The sequence below is a fragment of the Garra rufa genome, chromosome 15 (genome assembly GCF_049309525.1).
Source record: "Garra rufa chromosome 15, GarRuf1.0, whole genome shotgun sequence".
Taxonomy (NCBI): domain Eukaryota; kingdom Metazoa; phylum Chordata; class Actinopteri; order Cypriniformes; family Cyprinidae; genus Garra; species Garra rufa.
The window spans coordinates 45,025,194-45,050,654 of NC_133375.1; the positions used below are offsets into that span (position 1 = coordinate 45,025,194).

Below are 25,461 nucleotides of genomic sequence, written 5' to 3' on the forward strand. Positions count from 1 at the left end.
AAAACCAGTCATTAGGGCCCATTTTTTCTTTAATTAAACATCGGAAACCTGAATATATAAGCTTTCCATTGATGTATGGTTCGTTAGGATAGGACAATATTTGGCCGAGATACAATTATTTGAATCACTTTCAGTGGTATATGTATATATATTTATTTATTTATTTTTAACAATAGAAATGCCCTGTAAAATGTGTTTTATTTTTTACACTTTTTGTGGTTTCATTTTATTTTATTTGAAAACAAAAAACAAAAAAACATTTAATTCATGAAACTAGCATTTTAACAATTTATTAAAATTTTATTACATTTTACATTTTTAAAAAGTTTTCTTATTCATTCCTATTCTGAAGAAAAACATCTGCTAAATGGATCTGTAAAATATTTGTGTACATAGATAAAAATGACAGTAAGTCTTGTTTTCTGATAAATTGATCAAAATGAAGCGGGTTTACGATTAAGACAAGAACAAATATCGATGAGCGAAAAATCAACTGAATTCAAAGGGAAATCAAGTTTTTATTTCCTACTGAGATATTTGATCTTGTTTTAATCATAAACTTGCTTCATTTTGTCCAATTTCTCAGAAAACAAGACTTCAGATCCTCATTTTGCATCTTGTTTTAAGGATGTTTTGATATTTGTGACCCTGGACCACAAAACCAGTCATTAGGGTCAATTTTAAATAAATTAGCTGAATAAATAACTTTTATATTGATGTTTGGTTTGTTAGGATAGGACAATGTTTGTCTGAGATACAACTATTTGAAAATCTCCAATCTGAGGATGCAAAAAAATCTAAATATTGAGAAAATCACCTTTAAAGTTGTCCAAATGAAGTTCTCAAAAATTAATCTTTGATATATTTACAGTTGGAAATTTACTAAATATTTTATGGAACATGATCTTTACTTAATATCCTAATGATTTTTGGCATAAAAGAGTCACATTTGTACTGGAAAACAAATATATTAATTTCTTGGCAATGCATGCAAGATTTATTGTAATTTAAAACCATTTTAAAGGATTAATTCACTTTCAGAACAAAAATAATGTACTACAGATAATGCACTTACCCCCTTGTCATCCAAGATGTTTGTGCCTTTCTTTCTTCAGTTGTACGGAAATTATGTTTTTTGAGTAAAAACATTTTAGGATTTCTCTCCATATAGTGGACCAAATGGTCCAAAATGCAAATTCAATGCAGCTTTAAAGGACTCTAAACGATCCCAGCCGAGGAAGAAGGGTCTTATCTATCGAAACGATCAGTTATTTTTTAAAGAAAATTCTCATCTTTCCTCATTTGATAATTCGATCAGTTGAAAAGCGTCTTTATTTTAATCTCCATAGTCGTTACAATGATTCCAATAACATAATGTTTCTTGCATTCAAACATAAAAGTTAAATTATAAATCCATACTTCAACTCAAAGCAATAGAGATTACATATAAACGTATTAGAGTTATCAAATCCATCAGAATCTGAAGGTGCAGCGGAGAGTTCAACATGATTCATTGGTTCGCTGCGGTTCTCTGCTTGTTTCTGATTATTGCGCCTGTACAAAATCACAGTATTGCAAAATTACGATGTCAAAACGCGCATGTAAGAAAATGTGGTCTTATGTACACAGAAAAGCACCTGGTGTTCTTGTGCAAATCATTCTAGTTTACACTCTTAAAAATAAAGCTGCTTCAAAAGGTTCCTCACAGCGATGCCATAGAACAACCATTTTTGGCTCCACAAAGAACCGTTCACTCAAAGGTTCTTTAAACTCTTCCCTTTTGGGAAACAGATGTTGAAGGTGCCATAGAATGGAAAACTGTATTTCCCTTGGCATAGTTGAATAATAACAGTTCAGTACATGGACTTGACATACCATCGTTTCCTGCTTCTTATAGAAATCTGCTGTTTGAGTCAATCCCATAGTTAAAAATGCCCAAATTTACAGCAGAAAAAAATACTTTTACAGCCTGCTACAAAAAGTGGTTTTGGTCTATATAGCTAATTTCACCCTTCATGTCAACTTTGAGGGGGGTGAATGTTATTATAACTCTTTTGTTTAAGTTATATTAAGCCTTAAAGTTCTGCATAATTAGGGGCGTGGCCACTTGAGTGACAGGTGGGTTGCAGCTGCGGTCACCAATGGTGCGCTAGATGGGTGTGGTTTCAGCAAACAGCTGAATTGAAGAAATTACTGCATTTTTTAGCATTTTAACGCATCAGTTGACCTCTCGAAAAACTGGCCAGTAGTGGTATTTTATGAAGCGTGTTTTAGTTAATGTTTATCGTTAAAAAACGAACAGTTATACTGTAAATGCAGTTAGATAACGTGAGAAACACCGTAATAGCGACCATAACCAGATACTAGTTGTCATATTTTTACGTTTTTAGTCTTTCTGCAATCTTTCTCTCACTGTAGGAGGTTAAACGAGTTTCAGTAAAGACTGCATTCAAGAAATAAAAATTTATGCTGAACGCAATTGGTTTCCTTGTGTTTTTTTAAACACTATTTTCATCTTTTCTATTATGTTCAATGCCATTTTTGTGCATTATGTTGTATATTTGAATATCATAAAATAACACGAGTAAATTACTTTTTTTATTTAACATTAAAGCGTTAGATCGAAACCTTAATATTTAACCTTAAATATTACACTAACTGTAATATAAATACTATATTAGAAAATGTTATCTTTTAAGTGGTGAGGATCATTATTGCACATATTATTTATTTAGTACAAAAAAACTCCTCAAAATATTAACTAAATAGAACTGAACTATAAATTACAATTATTTAATTGAATAAAAGTTACACTGAAGGTGTTTGGTCACATTTGACTGCCAAAGAGTATGAGAACACATTAATGATGTCTCTTTATCACTCCCCAGAATAAAATGCGATTGTAAAGCGTATTCAGAGAAGTTATCAATACACAATCAATGCACATTATGTGTTTATAATTACTTGAAATTTCTGCAAATATAGTGAAACTGCTGTCTATCCTACTTAAACCCATTCAAACACACTGACAGCGCGGAGTTGTTTGGAACTATTGAGAGCTCCGTGAACCACGTGACGCGCCGCGGCGAGATCAAAGCGTGTCGCAACTCTATGGTGAGAGCTAAATGAGCCACTCTGTGAAACAGCCAATCAGAGCAGAGCTCATCATTAATATTCATGAACCTTCCAAATAAGGTAATAACATTCTGGGGGACAAATCCTAGGGTTGTAAAACTGTTTCTGGTTCTATGTAGATATCAGAGAACAATTTAAAATATTGTATAAATGCATTCTATGGCCTTTAAAGGTTCTTTATGCAACTATTTAGACAAAGAAGGTTGTTCTCTGGCATCGTGAAGCACTTCTATTTTAAAGAGTGTACCATCAGGCTGTTAAACAGCGCTCGTCTTGCTCTTGCTCTTGGATTCGCTCTTCTTCCCGGACGTCCCGGCGTGTTTGGCGTTGCTCTGAGCGTTGTTGTTGTTGCTGTTCTGGTTTCCGCTCAGGGTTTCCATTATGGAGCGGAACGTCCCGAACGCTCGTTTGCTGGACTCCGGCTTGTCTTTTCCGGAGGGGGGTTTGACGTCGGGCGCGGGCGCGTCTTTCCGCGGGGGCTCGTCAAAAGTGACCCTCAGTTTGAGATTCTGCGAGGTCTTTCTGCGCGAGGACGGCGACTTGAGGGCGCTTTTGGGACTGGTGGTGATCTTCTGTCCGTCGGGGGGTTCTCCCGAGGCGTCGGTTTTGCTCTCGGGGTCGCTGTGGTCCGACGACGGAGACGGGTCGCAAACGTCCGCAGATTTGGGAGTCCTGTGTGTGAAGGAGAACTTGGCGCCGTGTTTGTGTTTGTGCTCGTCGGGCTCGGCGATGGCCAGCTGCGTGGGCCGCTCGGGTCGGGCCTGTTTGGACTCGTCCGTCGGATACGCCGCGTCTCCGTCCGATTCGCTGAGCGAGCGCTGCATGATCTGTTTGAGACGGGCCAGCTTGAGTTCCCGCCGCTCGCCCATCCCCAGGCGTTTCATGGGTCCGGCTCCGGGCCCCGGCTCTCCGTCCGGCGGCACGTCTCTGGCCGTGTGTCTCTGCTTCAGCACCCACTGACCGTTATCAGTCCCTTCAGCCGTCAGCGTCATCTCAGGCCACGACTCGCCCGCACCGACATGAGAGCTGCACCACACAAACACAGACATCTGTCAGACAAACACATTCAGTCCTGCTGCTGCTGGCCCTTAGTTTTTAACAAATTCAGTTTTCCATTTTTATTTTTACTTTCTTATTTTTAATATTTTTGCGGTTACCAAGTACATTTTACTGTGCAATAGCAATATATTTGTCATAATTTCTTCAAGTTGAACTGAACATTTTTTTGGAAGGATTGTCGTGAAGATCTTTGCGTTTCCATGTGTTTTAATAAGTTGTATTATTATTAATATTTTGTTGTTACTAAGTACATTTAATGTGCAATAGCAATATATTTCTGTCATAATTTCTTCAAGTTAAACTGAACACTTTTTAAAGGATTGTCGTGAAGATCTTTGCGTTTCTATGTGTTGTAATAAGTTGTATTATTATTAATATTTTGCGGTTACTAAGTACATTTAATGTGCAATAGCAATATATTTGTCATAATTTCTTCAAGTTAAACTGAACATTTTTTAAAGGATTGTCGTGAAGATCTTTGCGTTTCTATGTGTTGTAATAAGTTGCATTATTATTAATATTTTGCTGGTACTAAGTACATTTAATGTGCAATAGCAATATATTTGTCATAATTTCTTCAAGTTAAACTGAACATTTTTTTGAAGGATTGTCGTGAAGATCTTTGCGTTTCTATGTGTTGTAATAAGTTGTATTATTATTAATATTTTGTTGTTACTAAGTACATTTAATGTGCAATAGCAATATATTTGTCATAATTTCTTCAAGTTAAACTGAACATTTTTTGAAGGATTGTCGTGAAGATCTTTGCGTTTCCATGTGTTTTAATAAGTTGTTTTATTATTAATATTTTTGTTGTTACCAAGTACATTTAATGTGCAATAGCAATATATTTCTGTCATAATTTCTTCAAGTTAAACTGAACCTTTTTTAAAAGATTGTCGTGAAGATCTTTGCGTTTCTATGTGTTGTAATAAGTTGTATTATTATTAATATTTTGCTGGTACTAAGTACATTTTAATGTGCAATAGCAATATATTTCTGTCATAATTTCTTCAAGTTAAACTGAACATTTTTTGGAAGGATTGTCGAGAAGATCTTTGAGTTTCTGACCATAATTGGTATCTGAGTGTGTATCTGGTGCACAGTTTAGTAATCACAGATGCCATCTGAGTGTACTTTTGATTTATTCATCCAAATTCATCCAGAATCCAGACCTGGGTGAAGGCGGTCTCCCGTTGAGCTCGTGGGCCTGAAGCAGCAGCTGAAGCTGGTTCTGTAGAGCGACTCGAGCCGTGGTTTGTCTGTTAAAGTCAGAAACACAAGGTCACTCAGCGCTCACGTGAGTCAAACGGCTGGTTAACTGAATGAATGAACTCTTACTCGTGCAGCTGTTTGGTCAGTTTGACCACCTGCGACGCCAGCGACATGCACGTCTCCACCACCACCAGATACCGCGAACACGTGCTGTGACCCTGACGCTCGGCACTCTGGGAAGGACGCTCGCCCTGCTGGTTCTGCACCGTCACGTTAGAGCCGTACTCCACCAGAGTCTGAAACCACATGATTACACACACTCACTTATACACTACAGGTTGAGCATGCAACATTTCTTTAGATATGACTATTTATGATTTTATGCATGTTACATTTTAAGTTAAAATTAAGTTAATGTTCTTTTAATTCTACTTAGTGGTCACAACATGATGCACTGATCTTCTGTTGGTCACAAAGCTTCACTTGATATGAATTCACATTTTTGGAAAGCAGTGAAATGTGAATTTTCTATACATGTGTTTTCATTCAAATGTGTTCAAATAGAACTGAATGGATTGAAAAGTGTAATGTGATGGACCCTATAATAACATCTCTAATAGAACAGCATGCACTGTGTTTACTGAAGCCAAGCTGAAAAACACACCTATGGGCTCATTAACATAACCACACCCACATTTACATATCAGCACCTACTTTATTATTCAGCATCATGATGAGTGGAGCCAATCATATCAGAGCTCATTTACAGGAGTTGAATTATAATCAGTCTGTTAATAATATTAATTAATTAATAATAATTATGTGAATTATTTAGATTTGTATATTTATATTCATATTCACATGGAATAGAATAGAAAGAAAAGCATTTATACAAATGTTTGAGGTCAGTATATTCTTTTTCTTTTTTTAAATAAATTAATACTTTTATTTATCACAGAAACATTAAATTGATCAAAAGTGCCAGTAAAGTTACAAAAGATTTCTGTTTCAAATAAATGCTGTTCTTCAGAACTTTCTATTCATCTGTGAATCCTGAAAAATAAAATGTATGACATTTTTCACCCAAATTGTTTATTTTTCCTAAAAAAAATGTTTTCTGGAGATTTAGAGGTTTAACTAAATGTTAATAATCAAAATGTCTAATCAACAGAATTCGTAATAGTTTAAAATTTTACTAATTCATTCTAATTACAGCATTAATAGTACTTTATGAAATGTATTTTTATATTTCCCAAATTCAACATTTTCCATTGTAATTTTTCTGCACTTTTAGTGTTTTAATTAAATTTTATTCAGGAAGGAAGTCTAATTAACAATTAAACTAACAATTTATTAATTTATTAAATTTTTAACAACAGTAATGCCCTGTAAAACTTGTTCTCAAACTCTGTTTTCCATTGTATTTTTACTGGACTTTTAGTAACTTAAATTATTTCTAATCAACTGAATTCAAAAAGGTCTAACAATTTAATCACTCATTACAATTTATACAATAATATGCTTATAAAATGTTTCATAAAGTTTTTTTTTTTAACTTTTCTCTAATTCTGTTATCTGGTGTAATTTTCTAGTTTTTTGTGGTTTAATTACATTTTATTTGAAAAAAAATCTCTAATTTATTGATTGATTTCCACCAAAATATCAAGCAGCACAACTGTTTTCAACATTGATCATAAAAGTAACAAATCAGTATATTAGAATGATTTCTGAAGGATCATGTGACACTGAAGACTGGCGTAATGCATAATGCATCACAGAAATAAATTACATTTTAATAGATATTCACATAGAAAACAGCTATTTTAAATTACAAAGATATTTTAAAATGTTTTTACTGTATTTTGGATCAAATAAATGCAGCCTTGATGAATGTTACTGACCCTGAACTTTTAAATGGCAGTGTTTGTGTGTGATTTTTTGCAGGTGTAGTTATTCTGCATTTACAAAAAAAAAAAAAGTTGTAAAAACTAATCACACTGAACTTTTTTAGTACTAAAGCTTTTGAGTGTGTTTGTGCTTGGATTAGGCTGATGTGTGTGTTGTGCTCAGTCTGAAGGCGAACAGAACAATCCTGCCTCTCTCAGCACACTACAGAAACAGGAAATGGGAGGGAGAGCTACTTCCTGTCTCTCTCTCACTGCATCCCAGACAAAACAGACGATGAAGCAGTTTTACTGTGCAATAGCAATATATTTCTGACATAATTTCTTCAAGTTAAAGTGAACATTTTTGAAAGGATTTTTGTGAAGATCTTTGAGTTTCTGTGTGTTTTAATAAGTTGTTTTATTATTAATATTTTTGTTGTTACCAAGTACATTTAGACCCCGTTCACACGAAGGGAAGACGCAGATATTTCCCTGCGGTTTGGCCTCTCATTTACACGAAAACCCCGTTTTTATCACAGAAAACGATTATCTCTAAAAACTCCGGCCAAAGTGGATAAATTTGAAAACGTGTGGACTGTGAAAACGGAGGCTTTTGAAAACGATGATGCATATTTATAGTCATGTGACGCATATTGTACCAATAGATGTCTATGTTTCCACCAGTAATTGTGCCTGTGTCACACTGGTGCTAAAGAGATTTACCTTGTACACTCTTCAAATTACAGTCCTAAAATGATGACGAAACATGCAAAAACATGACGACAACTGCTTTCAGATCAAATATGAATGAGCACGATATAGATGCGTCAGTGGATGATGAGATATTTACGTAAATTATCCCGCCAGAAGAATTGCGTGAAAACTTATTACGTCTGTATAATTTTGGAGTCTTTACGCATGTGCAGTAAGGCCAATTTGATGTTTTCCTATGTTTCAGTGTGGATGAGAAACTTTTGGAAAACGCTTGGAAACGCTAGTGTGGACGGAGAGCGTTTTAAAATGAAATGTAAACGTAGCCTTAGGCCGCGATCACACCGAACGCGTTTTTGCAGTGAGAGGCGCCTTTTTTGAATGGTTTTCTGTTGGCAGTGAGCGTTCTGCACGCTGCTTATGCGCCCCTGACGCCTCGCGTTTTCGCCACCTACTGAGCCTCGCGTTTTTGCAGGAGCGCTCTGAGTGCCTGAAGTTGAAAAAAAATCAACTCTGAGCCAGTGTTGTTTTCGTCAACGATGACGATGACGAAATCATTTCGTTGACGCCACTTTTTTTTCATGACGATAACGAGACGATGACGAGATAAAAATGGCTCGTTGATGACTAAAACATGACGAGACGTGTGTGAGTTTTCGTTGACGAGACGAGAATAGACGAAAATGTTAGTGGGTGGTCCGTCAGACGTTTAAAATGCATGACATTTCTGCTTATTGTGCATGCCAATCAAAACTTAAAAAGTATCTGACGCTATGGCAAGCCGTTTAAGCATTAAATACTCTTTGCTGTACTAGTATGGCAAGCCGTTTTAGCATTCCATCCTTGTTTGTCTTTTATGTTCTAAAACATTCCTTCATTATTGTAATTATTGGTGAAAATAGTCGATCCGGAAGCTCACATTGTGTTGAACTATAGATCTGCTATTTTCAGAACTTATAAGTGACACTACCCAACAGCAAAATACTTACTGACCTACATTAATTTGTTAAAAGACTACTTTTTTCCCTTTTTTTGACTAAAACTAGACTAAAACCTTTTTGACTTTTCGTCGACTAAAATTGGACTAAAACTATCACATATAGAAGTGACTAAAATTTGACTAAAACTAAGAAGCATTTTAGTCCAAAAGACTAAGACTAAGACTAAATCTAAGATGGTTGTCAAAAACAACACTGCTCTGAGCAGAAAAACGCTCAACGTTATTCGCGATCTTTTCCATTGTCCAATCGAATGAATGGAGAGGCAGGCCTTCTGTTGTGCTGACGAAAATTTACCGTTGCTTAGAAGTCAGGAGACTGCAAGAAATGGAGAAACCTTTGGTGTCTGTCGTGTCTGTATTTTTTAGGGTTTCTGCCAATATGACAGTTTACTTAACAGCAAAAAAGTAAGATTTTAGAGTGCTCGCGCTATAATCCTTTGATTTGACTGACAGGACAGCTGTTTTGGTCGTTGCTTAGCAACATAAAAGAAACCGCAGCACACTGCTCTTTTATTAAAAGTCACCAAAAAAGGCAGTGCTGTGCGCCTCGCGTTTTTAGAACTAAAAGACGCGTTCGGTGTGATCGGGGCCTTAATGTGCAATAGCAATATATTTGTCATAATTTCTTCAAGTTAAACTGAAATTTTTTTGAAGGATTGTCGTGAAGATCTTTGAGTTTCTGTGCGTTTTAATAAGTTGTTTTATTATTAATATTTTTGTTATTACTAAGTACATTTTACTGTGCAATAGCAATATATTTGTCATAATTTCTTCAAGTTAAACTGAAATTTTTTTGAAGGATTGTCGTGAAGATCTTTGAGTTTCTGTGTGTTTTAATATGATGTATTATTATTAATATTTTTATTAATATATTATAATATTATTAATATATTAATAAAACAGACGATGAAGCGGCACCTGAACGCAGCTGAGATGGCCGAACTGAGCCGCCACGTGGACCGCCGTGTTCCCGTTCTGATCCGCCTCGTCCAGAGAAATGGCCTGTTCCTGCATGAACTGCAGCAGCCACAGCAGAACACGCTCCTGGAACACACACACACACACACACACACACACACACACACACACACACACACACACTCAGTCATGTGATCAGATGATGGTCTGCGTATGCTGGAGTCAGTCCCTCACCTGTCCGTGTCGCGCGGCGTAGTGGATGAGGCTGGGATGCTCTCGACTGCAGCTGAGTTCGGCGATGGCTTCGGTTTCGCTCACCATCCAGCGCACACACTCCAGATGACCGTTCTGCAGAGACACACACACATTGTTTTTGCATTTCTATGCTTTAATTGGGTTGGAATGAGAAAGCCGACTTAATGAAATGCTGTTTAAACTTTACAATTCTTCTTCTTCTTCTGAGACTAAAATGATCAACTCTAACTCCTCTCCAAACTCCAAACTCAGGCCAGATCTTCAGACTGATCTGACTCCAGTTGCTGTATATTTTCTAACTGATCAAACTTACGGTTTTACTAAAAATGACGATCCATTCAAACTCATTTAAATATTCCCATTTCTATCTGTCTCACAAGTCAAGCCTAGCAACTAGAATCATGCTAGTAACTTGCTAATCATGCTAACAACATGCTAACTATGCTAGTAACATGCTAGCAACATGCTAATCATGTTAAAAACAGACTAGTGACTTGTTAGTCATGCTAAAAACATATTAATAACATTCTAGTACCATGATAATCATGTTAGAAACAAGCTAGCAACACGTTAATTACATGCTAATCATACTAGAAACATGCTAATAATGCTAGTAACATGTTAATAATGCTAGAAACATGCTAGTGATTTGCAAGTCATGCTAGAAACATATTAGCAACATGCTAATCATGTTAAGAACATGTTAATCATTTTAGAAACAAACTAACGACATGATAGCAACTTGCTAATCATGTTAGAAACATGCTAATAACATGTTAATAATGCTAAAAACTGCTAACTTGCTAGTCATGCGAGAAACATGCTAGCAACTTGCTAATCATGCTAACAATATGTTAATCATGCTAGAAACATGCTGTCATGTTACTAACTTGTTAGTCATGCTAAAAATATGTTAACAACATGTTAGTAACATGTTAACTGTACTAGAAACATGCTAGTGACAAGTCATGCTAGAAACATACTAACAACATGCTAATCACTCTAGCAGCATGTAAATCATTCTAGAAACAAACTAGCAACATGATAGCAACTTGCTAATCATGTTAGAAACATGCTAAAAACATGTTAGTACATGCTAATCATGCTAGTACCATGCTAGGACTTGCATGTCATGCCAGAAACATACTAGCAACTTGCTAATCATGTTAGAAACATGCTAAAAACATGTTAGTACATGCTAATCATGCTAGCACCATGCTAGGACTTGCATGTCATGCCAGAAACATACTAGCAACATGCTAATCATGCTAACAACATGTTAATCATTCTAGAAACAAACTAGCAACTTGCTAGTCATGTTAGAAACATGCTAATAGCATGCAAATCATGCTAAAAACATGCTAGTAACTTGCTAGTCATGCCAGAATCAGCTAGCAACATGTTGATCGTGTTAGTAAACATGGTAATAATGCTAGAAACATGATAGTTACACGCTTATCATGTTAACAACATGATGATCATGTTAGAAACATGTAGTAACTTGTTGGTTACATGCTAATCATGTTAGTAAAATGCTAATCATTGTAGTAACACGCTAATCATGCTAGAAACATGCTAGTAATTTGCTAGTCATGCCAGAAACATACTAGTTGAATGCTAATCATGTTGTCAACTTGCTAGTAACATGCTTATCATGCTAGTAACATGTTCATCATGTAAGAAACATGCTAGCAACATGCTAATCATGCTAGCAATTTTCTAAACATGCTAAACAACATGTTATCAACATGTTAGTAACATGATTATCATGCTAGTAATTTTCTAAACATGCTATACAACATGTTATCAACATGCTAGTAACATGTTCATCATGTAAGAAACATGCTAGCAACATGCTAATCATGCTAGTAATTTTCTAAACATGCTATACAACATGTTATCAACATGCTAGTAACATGCTTATCATGCTAGCAGCATGCTAAGAACATGGTAATCATCTGATCTATCTATATAAACTTTTACAGCTGCTTTCAAGTTTGTGGCTAGGCTTTCTCAAGCCAACCTAAAGTTTTTTTTTTATCTAGTTAAACTAGGGCTGGGCCGATAAACGATATCATATCGAATCACGATAAAATTTATGTTAATAACGATGATAAGCTCTAGTCACTTTTTGCTCGATATGGATTAATCTAAGAGCCAATCACACAGCAGAAATATGCGACAACAGCCAATCAGCCTGCAGCGTGCGTGTGCACGTCAAAGTACAAAGTTCATTTCCTACAGCACTTTGCAAAGCAAATTTAACACCAGGACGTGAAAAAAAAAAAAGAGAGTGGAAGCAGCGACGAAAGTGAAACTAACCTCGAGTTATCATCCAAAGTTGTTGAAATTGTCGACAAAAAAAGGCTATCTGAAAAGTGACTCTCAGCTCAGCTGAGAGTTTGGCGCGATTGTTAAAACTGAAACCGAAAGCAAAAAACGCACGCGCATTCAAAAGCAATTTTAATCCCCCTTGTTTAGAGAGTGACTCCGCAATGCGTGCAAATTAGGCTACATGACATATCTAGGCTGTTATTAGTATGTAGGCTATGATAGGTTGTGTATGTCTATAGCTCTGTATCACGCTTGAAATATTCGGTCTCTATTTGCACTTTGAATAATGAGAGAGTAGCCTACTTTGATTATGGCTGAATTGTCTGCACTTAATACGATTAAGAAAGAACTGTGTCGTAATTTTTTGTTATTTATACTGTAGATTGTTTCAAAATGCAGTGGTTGCCTCTAATTTAAATAGCTCAACCTATAATAGAGAAAAAAAACAATTGTGTCAATAATAATAAATAATAAAGAAATAATTGTTACAAATTATGTTTTTACAATAATTTTAATGTTTACATTTTGTACATTTACTCTCATTTACCATACTCTGGCACAACTTTTATTTTTTAAATTTATTTCAGTAAGTTGTTTTAATTTTTAAGGCCAAATCTGTAATCTGTTTTTGTTAATAAACTATACTTTAAAATGTAATTTAATGAACCCCTTAATTTTTGTGGCTTTAGTCATTGTTGGGATACTATTTTAAAGCTGGCAACATCAACAGCTTATATCGAAATATATATCGTCATCGTTCAATATGGGAAAAAATTATCGAGATTACATTTTTGCCATATCGCCCAGCCCTAAGTTAAACACTAGTTTTCTTTAGTTGTTTGTCATCATTGTGAAGCGCTGTCCTGTAGTCGAGCTGCGGCGTGTGAGAGTGACGCACCCGTACGGCGAGTCCAGCGGGCGTGAGCTGCTGCGTGTTGCGTTCGTTCAGACAGTCCTCTCCCATCAGTGAGGTGAGGTGCTGCAGGCAGTCGGTGTGACCCTGAGCCGCAGACACGTGCAGCAGGTTGTTCCCGTCCTCGTCTCGGATCAGCTCTAGGTTCTCCGCCGCGAAGTGAGGCTGCAGACACACAAACACGGTTACACATCACAAAACAGAAAACTGATGAGAGATCACTCTGGAATAAAAACACACTGCACTGCCAGTTTCAGAACTCTATCTAACTCACCAGTTTAACCCACTTCATCTTTGGCTCACACCTGGTAACTTTGAGAAGAGACCAAAGCCTTGAAATGTATTCAGGAATATGAGAGTAATAATATTTTTTCTTTTTCATTTTGCATTTTGGGACAATTTATTGTATTTATTTATTGTAAATATTTATGCAACTTAAAATGTATAAAAAAAATTTTTTTTGACAATAATAGTATCTTATGAAATGTGTTAAATATTACAACTTTTCCCAAATTCCACATTTTCCACTGTCATTTTTCTGGACTTTTAGTGGTTTAATTAAATGTTAATAATCAAAAAGATGTCTAATCAATAAAATTAATAATAGTTTAACATTGTAATAATTTATTCAAATTGTAACAATAATATTACCATATGAAATGTGTTTATTTTTACCAAATTCCACATTTTCCACTACTTTTTCTGGACTTTTAGTGATTTAATTAAATATTAATAATCAATAACATGTCTAATCAATAAAATTAATAATAGTTTAACATTTTTATACATTTTTAATTTTCACAATAATAGTACCGTATGAAATGTGTTTTATTTTTCTCAAATTCCACATTTTCCACTGTAATTTTTCTAGACTTTTAATGGTGTAATTAAATATTATTAATCAAAAAGCTGTATAATAAAATTAATAATAGTTTAAAATTGCAATAATTTATTCAAATTTTAACAGTAATAGTACCTTATGAAATGTGTTTATTTTTCCCAAATTCCACATTTTCTGTTGTAATTTTCCAATAATATATATATTTTTTACTTTGCATTTTGAGACTTTTTTTGCTTTTTGAATTTTATTGTACCACTTAAATATTTATGCAATAATTATGAACCATTTTTTATCAACTAATGCAGCATTTAAAGGTAAAACAGACATTAGCCATGCACTTTTTTCTGCATGATGGCTTATATTCTACACACAAATGTTTTACAGTATTTTCCATTTTCCCCCATTTCCAATTAATTTCCTATGGCCTATTTCCTATTTATTAGATATTTTATTTTTATGACCACTTAGCATTTTGGAATCATGACATCAATTTTATTTTATTTTTACAAACCAAATGCCATAAGTCAAAAAATGTCATACCATTCCAATGAAATAATCATTTTTTTTTCAGTCAAAATTGACCAAAAAATTATATCATATAATCATATTTACCCTTTCTGAAACGTCCAGATTTAAAATCAGGAGAATTGTGACATCACAATTCCCCTCAACATGCCCTTAACATGCATCACTGATGTATGTAATAAAAAAGGAGGTGTGGCTCCGGTGTAGCCAGCCAATCACAGCAGTGGGTGTTTAATTCAGTTTACGCAAGAGGAAATGCCCCTTTAAACTGAGTGTTTATCACAAAGAGTGAAAAAGAGGATATAAAATGGTCATTTCTATAAATATGGTACACAAAACTGCAAGCTTTCTAAACTAACCTTGATAAACATCATATAAAAATCTGAAACTGAAATAATGACAGAGGAGATATTGATGGCGGCTCTTACCAGCAGTGAGATCTGTCCTTCTCTCACGATGTTCAGGATGTTCTGCGTCTTCTTGGCTTCTTCATCAGCTTCTCCAAATGCTCTCCAGGGCTTGTCCTGCCTCGGGCCTTTGGCCGGCTGAAGAGGGAACGTGCTCTGGCCCCCGTCGGCTTTGTCGAGGCCCGGCAGGAGCCCTTCCGGCTCTGATCCGTGAGCGCTCTGTGCTCTGAGATAGTCCTGATCCACTGACTTCGACTTCCTGATGTCGGGCCAGTTGACGGGCGAGAGCACGCAGAACTGTGTCCCGCCGCTCATGCTCTCGGAGTGCGTGAGCGTTCCTCCTTTAGCACCGGCGCTCCTCTTTTCTCGCGGGAGAGTGGCCGTCTGCTGACTCGACTTGATGTAGGGCACATCCAGAATCTCGTCCATGTCCAGATCATAGTGCTCCAGCTCTCCAAACAGAGCTCCGTTCATGGGCAGGGCTTTGGTCTTGACGGCACAGGCGTCCTCTTTGCCGGCCTCCGCGCTCTGCTCTCCGCTCTTGCCCTCGGCCTCCGGCTCCGACTCCTCCGGCTGGTGTTTGAGCGGAGACACGCGCTTGACCGGCCGGAACTTGCTGTAGACGTCGGCGATGCCGGTGGGTTTGATTCCCGCTCCGCCGTGAGACGCCGCGCTACGAGCCCAATTGATGGACGGAGCTGAAACACACCACAGCGAACAGTCATGAGCAGTGTTGAAGAAAGTTACTTTTAAAAGTAATGCATTACAATATTGAGTTACTCCCTAAAAAAGTAACTAATTACGTTACTTAGTTACATTTTACGGAAAGTAATGCGTTACAATATTGAGTTACTCCCTAAAAAAGTAACTAATTACGTTACTTAGTTACATTTTACGGAAAGTAATGCGTTACAATATTGAGTTACTCCCTAAAAAAGTAACTAATTACGTTACTTAGTTACATTTTACGGAAAGTAATGCGTTACAATATTGAGTTACTCCCTAAAAAAGTAACTAATTACGTTACTTAGTTACATTTTACGGAAAGTAATGCGTTACAATATTGAGTTACTCCCTAAAAAAGTAACTAATTACGTTACTTAGTTACATTTTACGGAAAGTAATGCGTTACAATATTGAGTTACTCCCTAAAAAAGTAACTAATTACGTTACTTAGTTACATTTTACGGAACGTAATGCGTTACAATATTGAGTTACTCCCTAAAAAAGTAACTAATTACGTTACTTAGTTACTTTTTACGGAAAGTAATGCGTTACAATGTTGAGTTACTCCCTAAAAAAGTAACTAATTACGTTACTTAGTTACTTTTTACGGAAAGTAATGCGTTACAATGTTGAGTTACTCCCTAAAAAAGTAACTAATTACGTTACTTAGTTACTTTTTACGGAAAGTAATGCGTTACAATGTTGAGCTACTCCCTAAAAAAGTAACTAATTACGTTACTTAGTTACTTTTTATGGAAAGTAATGCGTTACAATGTTGAGCTACTCCCTAAAAAAGTAACTAATTACGTTACTTAGTTACTTTTTATGGAAAGTAATGCGTTACAATGTTGAGCTACTCCCTAAAAAAGTAACTAATTACGTTACTTAGTTACTTTTTATGGAAAGTAATGCGTTACAATGTTGAGTTACTCCCTAAAAAAGTAACTAATTACGTTACTTAGTTACTTTTTATGGAAAGTAATGCGTTACAATGTTGAGCTACTCCCTAAAAAAGTAACTAATTACGTTACTTAGTTACTTTTTATGGAAAGTAATGCGTTACAATGTTGAGCTACTCCCTAAAAAAGTAACTAATTACGTTACTTAGTTACTTTTTATGGAAAGTAATGCGTTACAATGTTGAGTTACTCCCTAAAAAAGTAACTAATTACGTTACTTAGTTACTTTTTATGGAAAGTAATGCGTTACAATATTGAGCTACTCCCTAAAAAAGTAACTAATTAGTAGTGTTGTTTTTGGCGGCCGATTTTAATTTTAGTTTTAGTTTAGTCTTTGTGTGAACCTGTCATTTTAGTTTTTATTAGTTTTAGTCAAGTTCATACTATTTTTAGTCCAGTCAAGTTTTAGTCGGCTAAAAGTCTGAGCATTTTAGTCTTATTTTAGTCAGAATTACCCATGACTATTTTCGTCTAGTTTTAGTCGACAAAAACTGATGACATTTTAGTCTAGTTTTAGTCGACGAAAACTGATTACATTTAGTCTATTTTTAGTAATGCAATTTTATTTAACCCAGTCAATATAGTATAAGTACCTAGTAGTATAGACAAAACCAAAGTTTTCTTTTAGCCAAACCCATTTCATACAAGGCTATCTTATTGCATTATTGTTACCTTATAGCTTCAAAAAAATTTAATTTACAATACTTACTTTACCTACCAAACATAGAAGCACACACACATACATTGAAATAAAATAATTAAAAACAATAAAACAAAATAGTATCACGTGACAATGCCAGAAAAAATTAATACATTCAAGTTTAACACAGAGAAACAGGGTGTTTGAATGCTCAAGCTACAATACACTAAAAATTTGTGATGTGACGTTCAACACAGAAGCTTTGAATAATAATATTTGTCAACTTAACAATATTCTTAATTTACTTTGATCATCTATGCCTACACGAATCATACTTGTACTTTTATAAGTTTATTTACAGATTAATTAATTTATACCTTGTGTAAGTAAAATATTATGGTTTTCGTAGCACAAATTGATTTATTTTATGAAACTGTCCAAAAATCACTTGGACATCCGGGACTCAAAAGAAACTTTTTCCACCTTTGACCACAAGATGTCATTAGTGTACAACGTGTTGAAAAGCTTTGCCATTGCCATTCAAGCATGCCATTGTCCGACCGCTGCTAAAGAAATCCAACCTTGATCCTTCCATACTGTCCAATTTCCGTCCTATATCTCATCTGCCATTCCTGTCTAAGCTGATGGAGAAGCTCGTTGTCTCCCAGCTCCAGTCTCATCTTCAACTGCACGCCATTGCCGATAAATTTCAGTCTGGTTTCAGGTCTAGGCATAGCACGGAATCAGCTTTACTTAGGGTCCATAATGACATTCTTGGAGCACTGGACAGTAAAAGCTCTGTGGTTTTGGTGTTACTAGACCTGACCGCTGCATTTGACACTGTGGATCATGCTGTCCTCATCTCACGACTTCAACACACTGTCGGACTGCAGGGCATGGTTCTCAGATGGTTTTCTTCATACCTCACAAACAGGACTTTTTCAGTAATGCTTAACGACCTCTCCTCCTCAGCCGCCCCTCTGTCATCTGGTGTTCCACAAGGATCAATTCTTGGTCCTATTCTGTTCTCACTCTATATGCTGCCACTTGGTCAACTCATCTCCAGTCACAATGTCCGTTTTCACTTTTATGCAGACGACCTTCAGATCTACCTTCCTGTGGTTCTGAATAACCGTTCTGCACTGGACCCTCTCCATAATTGCATCCACAACATCAGAGAATGGCTTTCCCAGAATTTCCTTCACTTGAATGATGGAAAGACTGAGTATATCCTGTTCACCCCGGACTCACCCAACAGTTCCCTCACTTTTGGTCCTCTTACACCTCAGTTTGCTCCGACAGTGCGCAACCTGGGTGTTATTTTTGACAGTGGTTTGATTTTTGGTAAACAAATAAATGCAGTCGTAAAGGCAAGTTTTTACCAGCTAAGGCTCCTCAGTAAGGTCAAACCATTCTTGTCCCGAGCTGACCTTGAAAAGGCTGTCCATGCCTTTATCAGCTCGCGGATTGACTACTGTAATGCCCTCTACACTGGACTTAATCAATCACTTCTTAATCGGCTTCAATTGGTGCAAAACGCTGCAGCACGTCTCCTCTCCAACACCTCCAAACGCTCTCACATCACCCCTGTCCTTTACTCTCTCCACTGGCTTCCTGTGCGGTTCAGGGTGGAGTTTAAGATCTTGATGTTCGTGTTCAAGGCCATCAATGGTCTGGCCCCTGCCTACCTCGCGGAGTTGGTTAAGGTCTACCAACCAGCAAGAACTCTGCGCTCCTCTGAACACATCGCACTAGTTACGCCCAAGTTCAACTATAAAAAGTTTGGAGGCCGATCATTTGCCGTCCAGGGCCCTAAGCTGTGGAACGCACTTCCGGCACAGCTTCGCAGTAACACTGAGTTGTGTGTTTTTAAATCACAATTGAAGACACATCTTTACAGTCAAGCTTTCGACACGTAGCCTCTGACTCGATTGCTGCTTTATGTTCCTTTTTGTGCTTGTATTTACTGTTGTCTGTTGTGATTCTTGATCTTATTCTGGAAAGCGCCCTGGGCACCTTTCTGGCTGTTGTAAGGCGCTATATAAATAAAATTTGATTGATTGAATTTGATTTGAGTGATAAAGCTTTTTACCATACAGTTGAGGGGAAAACTTCAGTGCTTCGAAAAGCTTAATTTTCCCATAACTACTAAAAAGTAGAAAAAAAACGTATGTGTCCTTTCTTCTTTTTCTCCCAAAGACGAACCCTATCTGGCCGGCCATCGGTCCCTTTCTCTGTGTCAGACTTTTGTTTGGAGTCGTCTTCTAAATTATGCCGCGAGTGGGGCTTGAGGGAGTGACGTCGCCTGCGGTTTAGGCTAGAAGGGATACAGCTCTGGCTATTGGGCATGCGCACATCAATCTAACGTTATAACATTTATGTTATAACATTTCGTTTCATCTCGTTTTCGTCAACGAACATAAAGAGACATTTTAGCATAGTTTTTATTTTGTTAACAACATTTAGTCTCGTTTTTATTCGTCAACGATATTTGATTATACATTTTATCATAGTCATCGTCACATGACCAGCATTTTCGTTTCGTCTCGTCTCGTTTTCGTCACGTGATAAAGGTTCGTTGACGATGATATTTAGTCATAATTTTCGTTGACGAAAGCAACACTACTAATTAGGTTACTTAGTTCATTTTATAGAAAGTAATGCGTTACAATATTGAGTTACTCCCTAAAAAAGTAGCTAATTACGTTACTTAGTTACTTTTTATGGAAAGTAATGCGTTACGTTACTTTTGCGTTACTTTTTAAATCTGGGCAGGGCTTGTTTGTTTTTAATATAAAAAGTTCTATTTTTGTCAAATGCAAAAGCCTTTTCACACCAAAAGCCTCAGGCTTAGAGAAAAGTAAATTGATGTCTATACAGTAGACCGCAGAAGAACAAATGTCAACTCTTTAGCAATAAAAAAAGGAAAACAAATGTTAGATTACCTTGAGTAATTTTAGTTTATTAGTATGGATCATCGAAGATCAGCAGCAAAAACATCAGTTAATAAAATGGGATTAAATATATTAAGGATATTTGTATTATTTAACATATTTAATTATTGCAGGTTTGTGTTGAATTTCAGTGTTTTTATTCATTTTGAAGAACACTGTATCTGTTTTTTAGTGAGTGAGATGAATTAATTCATGTTCACATTTATTCTAGAACTAAAGTAACATCTTACTCACAATTTCTGTTTTTTTTTTTTTACTTTTTATTCATCAAATAATCCTGAAAAAAAAAAAAAATCACAGGTTCCAAAAAATTTTTAAGCAGAACAACTGTTTCCAACATTGATAATAAAAGTAATAAATCAGTATATTAGAATGATTTCTGAAGGATCATGTGACACTGAAGACTGGAGTAATGGCTGCTGAAAATTCAGCTTTGCATCACAGAAATAATTATATTTTAAAGTATATTAAAATTAAAAACCTGTTATTTTGAATTGCAATATTTTTTCATAATATTACTTTTCTGTATTTTTGATGAAATAAACGGAACTTTGATGAGCATAATTGACTTTAAAAAAAAAACAAAAAAACATTAAAAACCTTACTGATCCCAAACTTTTGAGCGGCAAAAACAAGTCATGTTTTTTTCTTTAGTGCTTTTTACAGCACAGACTGTTACTACACTAATAATTAAATCATAAATTAAATCATTTTAAAATAAAAACAAACAACCAAAATAAAAAACTCACTAAAATTAAATAAAAACTAGAATTAAAAATATATAGAATTAAAACACTAAAAAAAAACACTAAATATTTGATCATAAAATTAAAAGAATATAAGAATAAAATTAAATATAGCTAAATTTAAATAAATAAATATAAATAAAATATTAAAACATGAATTAAATCATAAAAATGAAAATAAATGTAAAAATAGAAATAGGTTGTTTCTAAGCAGCCTCACAGCAATAAATACAAAAAACAAAATCAATGACTCTATAAATTGAAATGAAGTTAAAATAAAAAAATTTTTTAAATAAAAACCAACAAATCAAAATAAAACGCTCATAAAATGAAAGAGTAAAATTTAAATAAATTATTAAAAAATACAAACAATAAACCACAAATAATTAAATTAAAAATTAAAAGCTGACATAAATTTTGTAATAGATTCTTACTGAGCAGCTTTTTAAGTTTAAAACAAAAGGCACTAAAAATGAATTAAAAAAAAAAAGAAAAGTTAAAATAAAACTGGTTGTTTCTGAGCAGTTTCACAGCAATAAGCAAGAAAACAACAGAATCATTGATGCAATCCAACAAATATGAGACAAATTCAATTTCAGATGTATGCCAGCTCTACAGAAGACAATAAATTCATAATTTAGATCAATTCAGTTCATCAGTGTTGCAAAATTTGTTTCAATTATGAAACAAATTCAACTTGATTTTTAATTTGCGATTCATTTCTTAATTACAAAGCAGCTTTACTGAAGACAACAGTGTCATAATTCAGTTTAATTCAGTTTGCAGTTGATCAGTTAATAAAACAAATCTGATTATTCAATTCTTCATTCAAATTCTGTTATAAGTGACTCCTGTATGAATCTGAGCGACTCTTGAAGTCATGATGAAGCTCGTACCTTGTCTCTCGTCGTTTGCTCCATCGTGTCTCCGGCACAGCTCAGGAATGCTCTTGGACGCGTACTGGAGATAGAAGATATCAGACGTGTTAAAGATTATCACACAAACATTACCCATGAGCACCTGAGAAACACATGCTGAAGGAATGATGGGAAATGATGCTGTTCCTGTAGCTCAACTGATCACATTAACAAACTCATGAGTCTGACCTCCAGGAAACATCTGACCAATGATAGCTTGAATTAACCATTAGACAAATAAACACACAAAACAATACATCGGGAACAAAGACTGTAATCTATGTAAACTCGATTCAGCACAATTCATTAGAAATTCATATTTAACATTTGTGACCCTGGAGCACAAAACCAGTCTTAAGTAGCACGGGTATATTTGTAGCAATACCCAAAATCCATCGTATGGGTCAAAATTACAGATTTTTCTTTTATGCCAAAAATCATGTTCAAAATCTTCTACCGTAAATATATCAACACTTAATTTTTGATTAGTAATATGCATTGCTAAGAACTTCATTTGGACAACTTTAAAGGCGATTTTCTCAATATTTAGATTTTTTTGCACCCTCAGATTGCAGATTTTCAAATAGATGTATCTCAAACAAATATTGTCCAATCCTAACAAACTATACATCAATGGAAAGCTTATTTATTCAGTATAGAATTAATGTATGAACCTCAATTTAAAAAAAAATTGACACTTACGAATTGTTTTAGTGGTCCAGGGTCACATTTAATATACACTTGAAGCTGTTTAACTAGAGCAGCGATTCTCAAAAGAGTTTCATGAGATGATGAAAAGCTAATTATGAAATCAGTTGAAAATGAAAAACAATTTACTTAAAATGAATTTAAAACGTAAAATTTAAATAAGTTTAAAACTAAATATTGAAATAAAACATTTTAAAAAATTTAAACCGTAGAAATTAAAAGTTAAAATTAATTATTTTAATATAAGAACAAAGTAAAACTTTTACAAAAACTCATAAAAATGTAAAATTGAAACAAATATTTTAAAACAAACATGAAGAATTTATTAAACATTAAATTATGATGTTAAATTAAAATAAATAATTCAAGATAAAAAAAAAACATTTATACCAAAATATGAAATATTGTATTAATTTAGCTTTAATATGATAAAAAATTAATATAATCATAAAAATGTAAAAATGAAACAAATTGTTTAATAATCATTTAATCATAATTACTACACAAATTACGGACTAAAAATACTCAAATAATAAAATTGAAAAGTTGACAACAAACAACAAAAAACATTACGATTCATTTAATAATAAAAGTGTAAAATGTAAAAAATAAAAAATAAAAATGCTTACTAAAAAATAACTCTAAAACTCTTAAAATTAAATGCTAAATTCAAATATATGTGCATTTTAAGATGAAAAAAATCTAAATAAAACACGTAATAAATAAATATTTCATTTGTTTAGCTGCATGTCATGTGACCATTAACCCACATCAGAGAATGGTTAATTAAAACATAAAAACTGAAAATAAAACACTAAACAAAATACTGACAAGAAAAAATTGTTGAAAACAATGAAAAACAAAATAAAACTCTAAAACTAATTTAATCATAAATATGTCAAATGTTAAATAAACAAATAAAAAATGCTTGCTATTATTTAACTTATAAAATGAAATGCTAAATTAAAATATGTCAATTTCAAGATGATAAAAAATCTACTAACTAAACATATTAAATATTTTATTTATTTAGCTGCATGTCATGTGACCATTAACAGACATCAGAGAAGGGTTAAAGCATAAATAAAGCATAAAACATACTGAATAAAAATTATTAAATAATAAAACACCAAAATTAATTTAACTAAATGTAAAAAAAATCTTACTAAAAAATTAATTCACAAAATGCTAAATTCAAATGGAAATAAACACTAACTAAAAAGATAAAATATTTAATTTGTGTAGCTGCATATTATGTGATCATTAACTGATATCAGAGAACTTTGAACTTGTGAATGTTTTGATAAATTATTGAAGTATTAACTTAAAATCTCAGGGGGCTTCAAATATTGGAAGCCCGTTTCCAATCACTGAATAAAAGATAAAAAAAAAAGCTATTGCTACTTTTTTTATCTCACAATTCTGACTTTTTTCTCAGATATAAACTCACAATTGCGAGTCATAAAGTTTATATCTTGCGATTCTGAGAAATAAAGTGGCATCTGCATGATATAAACTTATTAGTCTTTTTTTTCTCCTCAGAACTGGACTTTATAACTATAACTATAATTGTGCATTTATAAAAAAAAAAAAAAAAAAAGTAAGATAAAAAATTGAGATGTAAACTTGAAATTGCAAGAAATAAATCAGAATTGTGAGATTAAAAGTTCAGAACTCAAAAAATATGCCTGCGATTAATACAGTCAGCACACACGATCATGAACTCACAGGTAAATCATCAGTGAAGTCAATCTCATCCAGATCCAGGTATTCAGGAACGTCCATCTTCAGTCAGCATTCTGGGAACACACACACACACACACACACACACACACACACACACACACACACACACACACCATCACTACAGTACTACATTCACGTGACGTCACTAGGACGCACAATAAAGGAGGCGGAGCTTGAGCTCGTCCGTCAGCACGGGATTGGATGTGAGCGTGTGGGCGTGGCTATCAGCTGAACGTTAGTTTAATACAACTATAACTAAGTATACATTATAGTATACAATATACATTTAACCACTGGTTAACATTAACCAGCAGATGACCAGGATGACAAGAGATGAAAAGAAAAGCCTTTTCAAAATTATTCATACTTTGATGAACAATCGTAGATTTTTAGTGTCCAGAATAAAAGATGAATCAGTCAATAAGAGCAGAATCATGAAGAATCGAGTCAGTGATGCTCACAAACACAATGAATCGAGAACTGATGACAAAAACAAACTGACATGATGATGATGAAGATGAAGAAGCAGCTGTCTGTCAGTTCATCTGTCTGTGCGTGTGTGTGTAAATATGCAGTAGTGTATCTTTCTGTGTGTGTGTATCTGTGTCTGTCTTTTGTTTCTAGCCTTAGCTTTAGCTTTAGCATCTCTTAGATGGTCCCCCATCCCCTCTCTCCGTTTTCCCCCGGATTCCCGCCTGTTTGTGTCTGTTGTCTGTTATATTGTGTGTGAGTCTGTCGTACCTCGTGCCCGCTGCTGTCTGTCGCCGCTCTCGCCGATTGTCTGTCTGTGTTTCTGTTGATTAGCGGATCATCTGAAGAATGTGACACGAGCGCGCGCCTCCTTCAGCCTCCTCAGCGCGCGCGAC

At 34.7% G+C, this 25,461-nt stretch overlaps 1 protein-coding gene across 1 annotated transcript; it reads right to left on the bottom strand.

Annotated features, from left to right (window-relative positions):
- Positions 1 to 1,314: 1,314 nt before the first annotated feature.
- Positions 1,315 to 25,461, bottom strand: sncaip (synuclein, alpha interacting protein). The gene is made up of 10 exons (XM_073818948.1): positions 25,337 to 25,461; positions 24,578 to 24,648; positions 22,121 to 22,184; positions 15,221 to 15,897; positions 13,412 to 13,591; positions 10,159 to 10,272; positions 9,925 to 10,050; positions 5,536 to 5,705; positions 5,370 to 5,456; positions 1,315 to 4,161 (listed from the first exon to the last, which is right to left on the bottom strand). Exons 2-10 carry the CDS (start codon positions 24,632 to 24,634, stop codon positions 3,393 to 3,395), a joined length of 2,244 nt encoding a protein of 747 aa, XP_073675049.1. The 5' UTR covers positions 24,635 to 24,648; positions 25,337 to 25,461; the 3' UTR covers positions 1,315 to 3,392.

Bases quoted from the DNA above. Each gene is read 5' to 3' on its own strand.
- sncaip (XM_073818948.1), bottom strand. From the start codon at position 24,634: ATGGACGTTCCTGAATACCTGGATCTGGATGAGATTGACTTCACTGAT. The intron at 15,898-22,120 runs GTACGAGCTTCA...GGTGTGTTTCAG, and splicing joins AGCAAACGACGAGAGACAAG to CTCCGTCCATCAATTGGGCT. The intron at 10,051-10,158 runs GTGAGGGACTGA...TGTGTGTTCCAG, and splicing joins ACGCCGCGCGACACGGACAG to GAGCGTGTTCTGCTGTGGCT.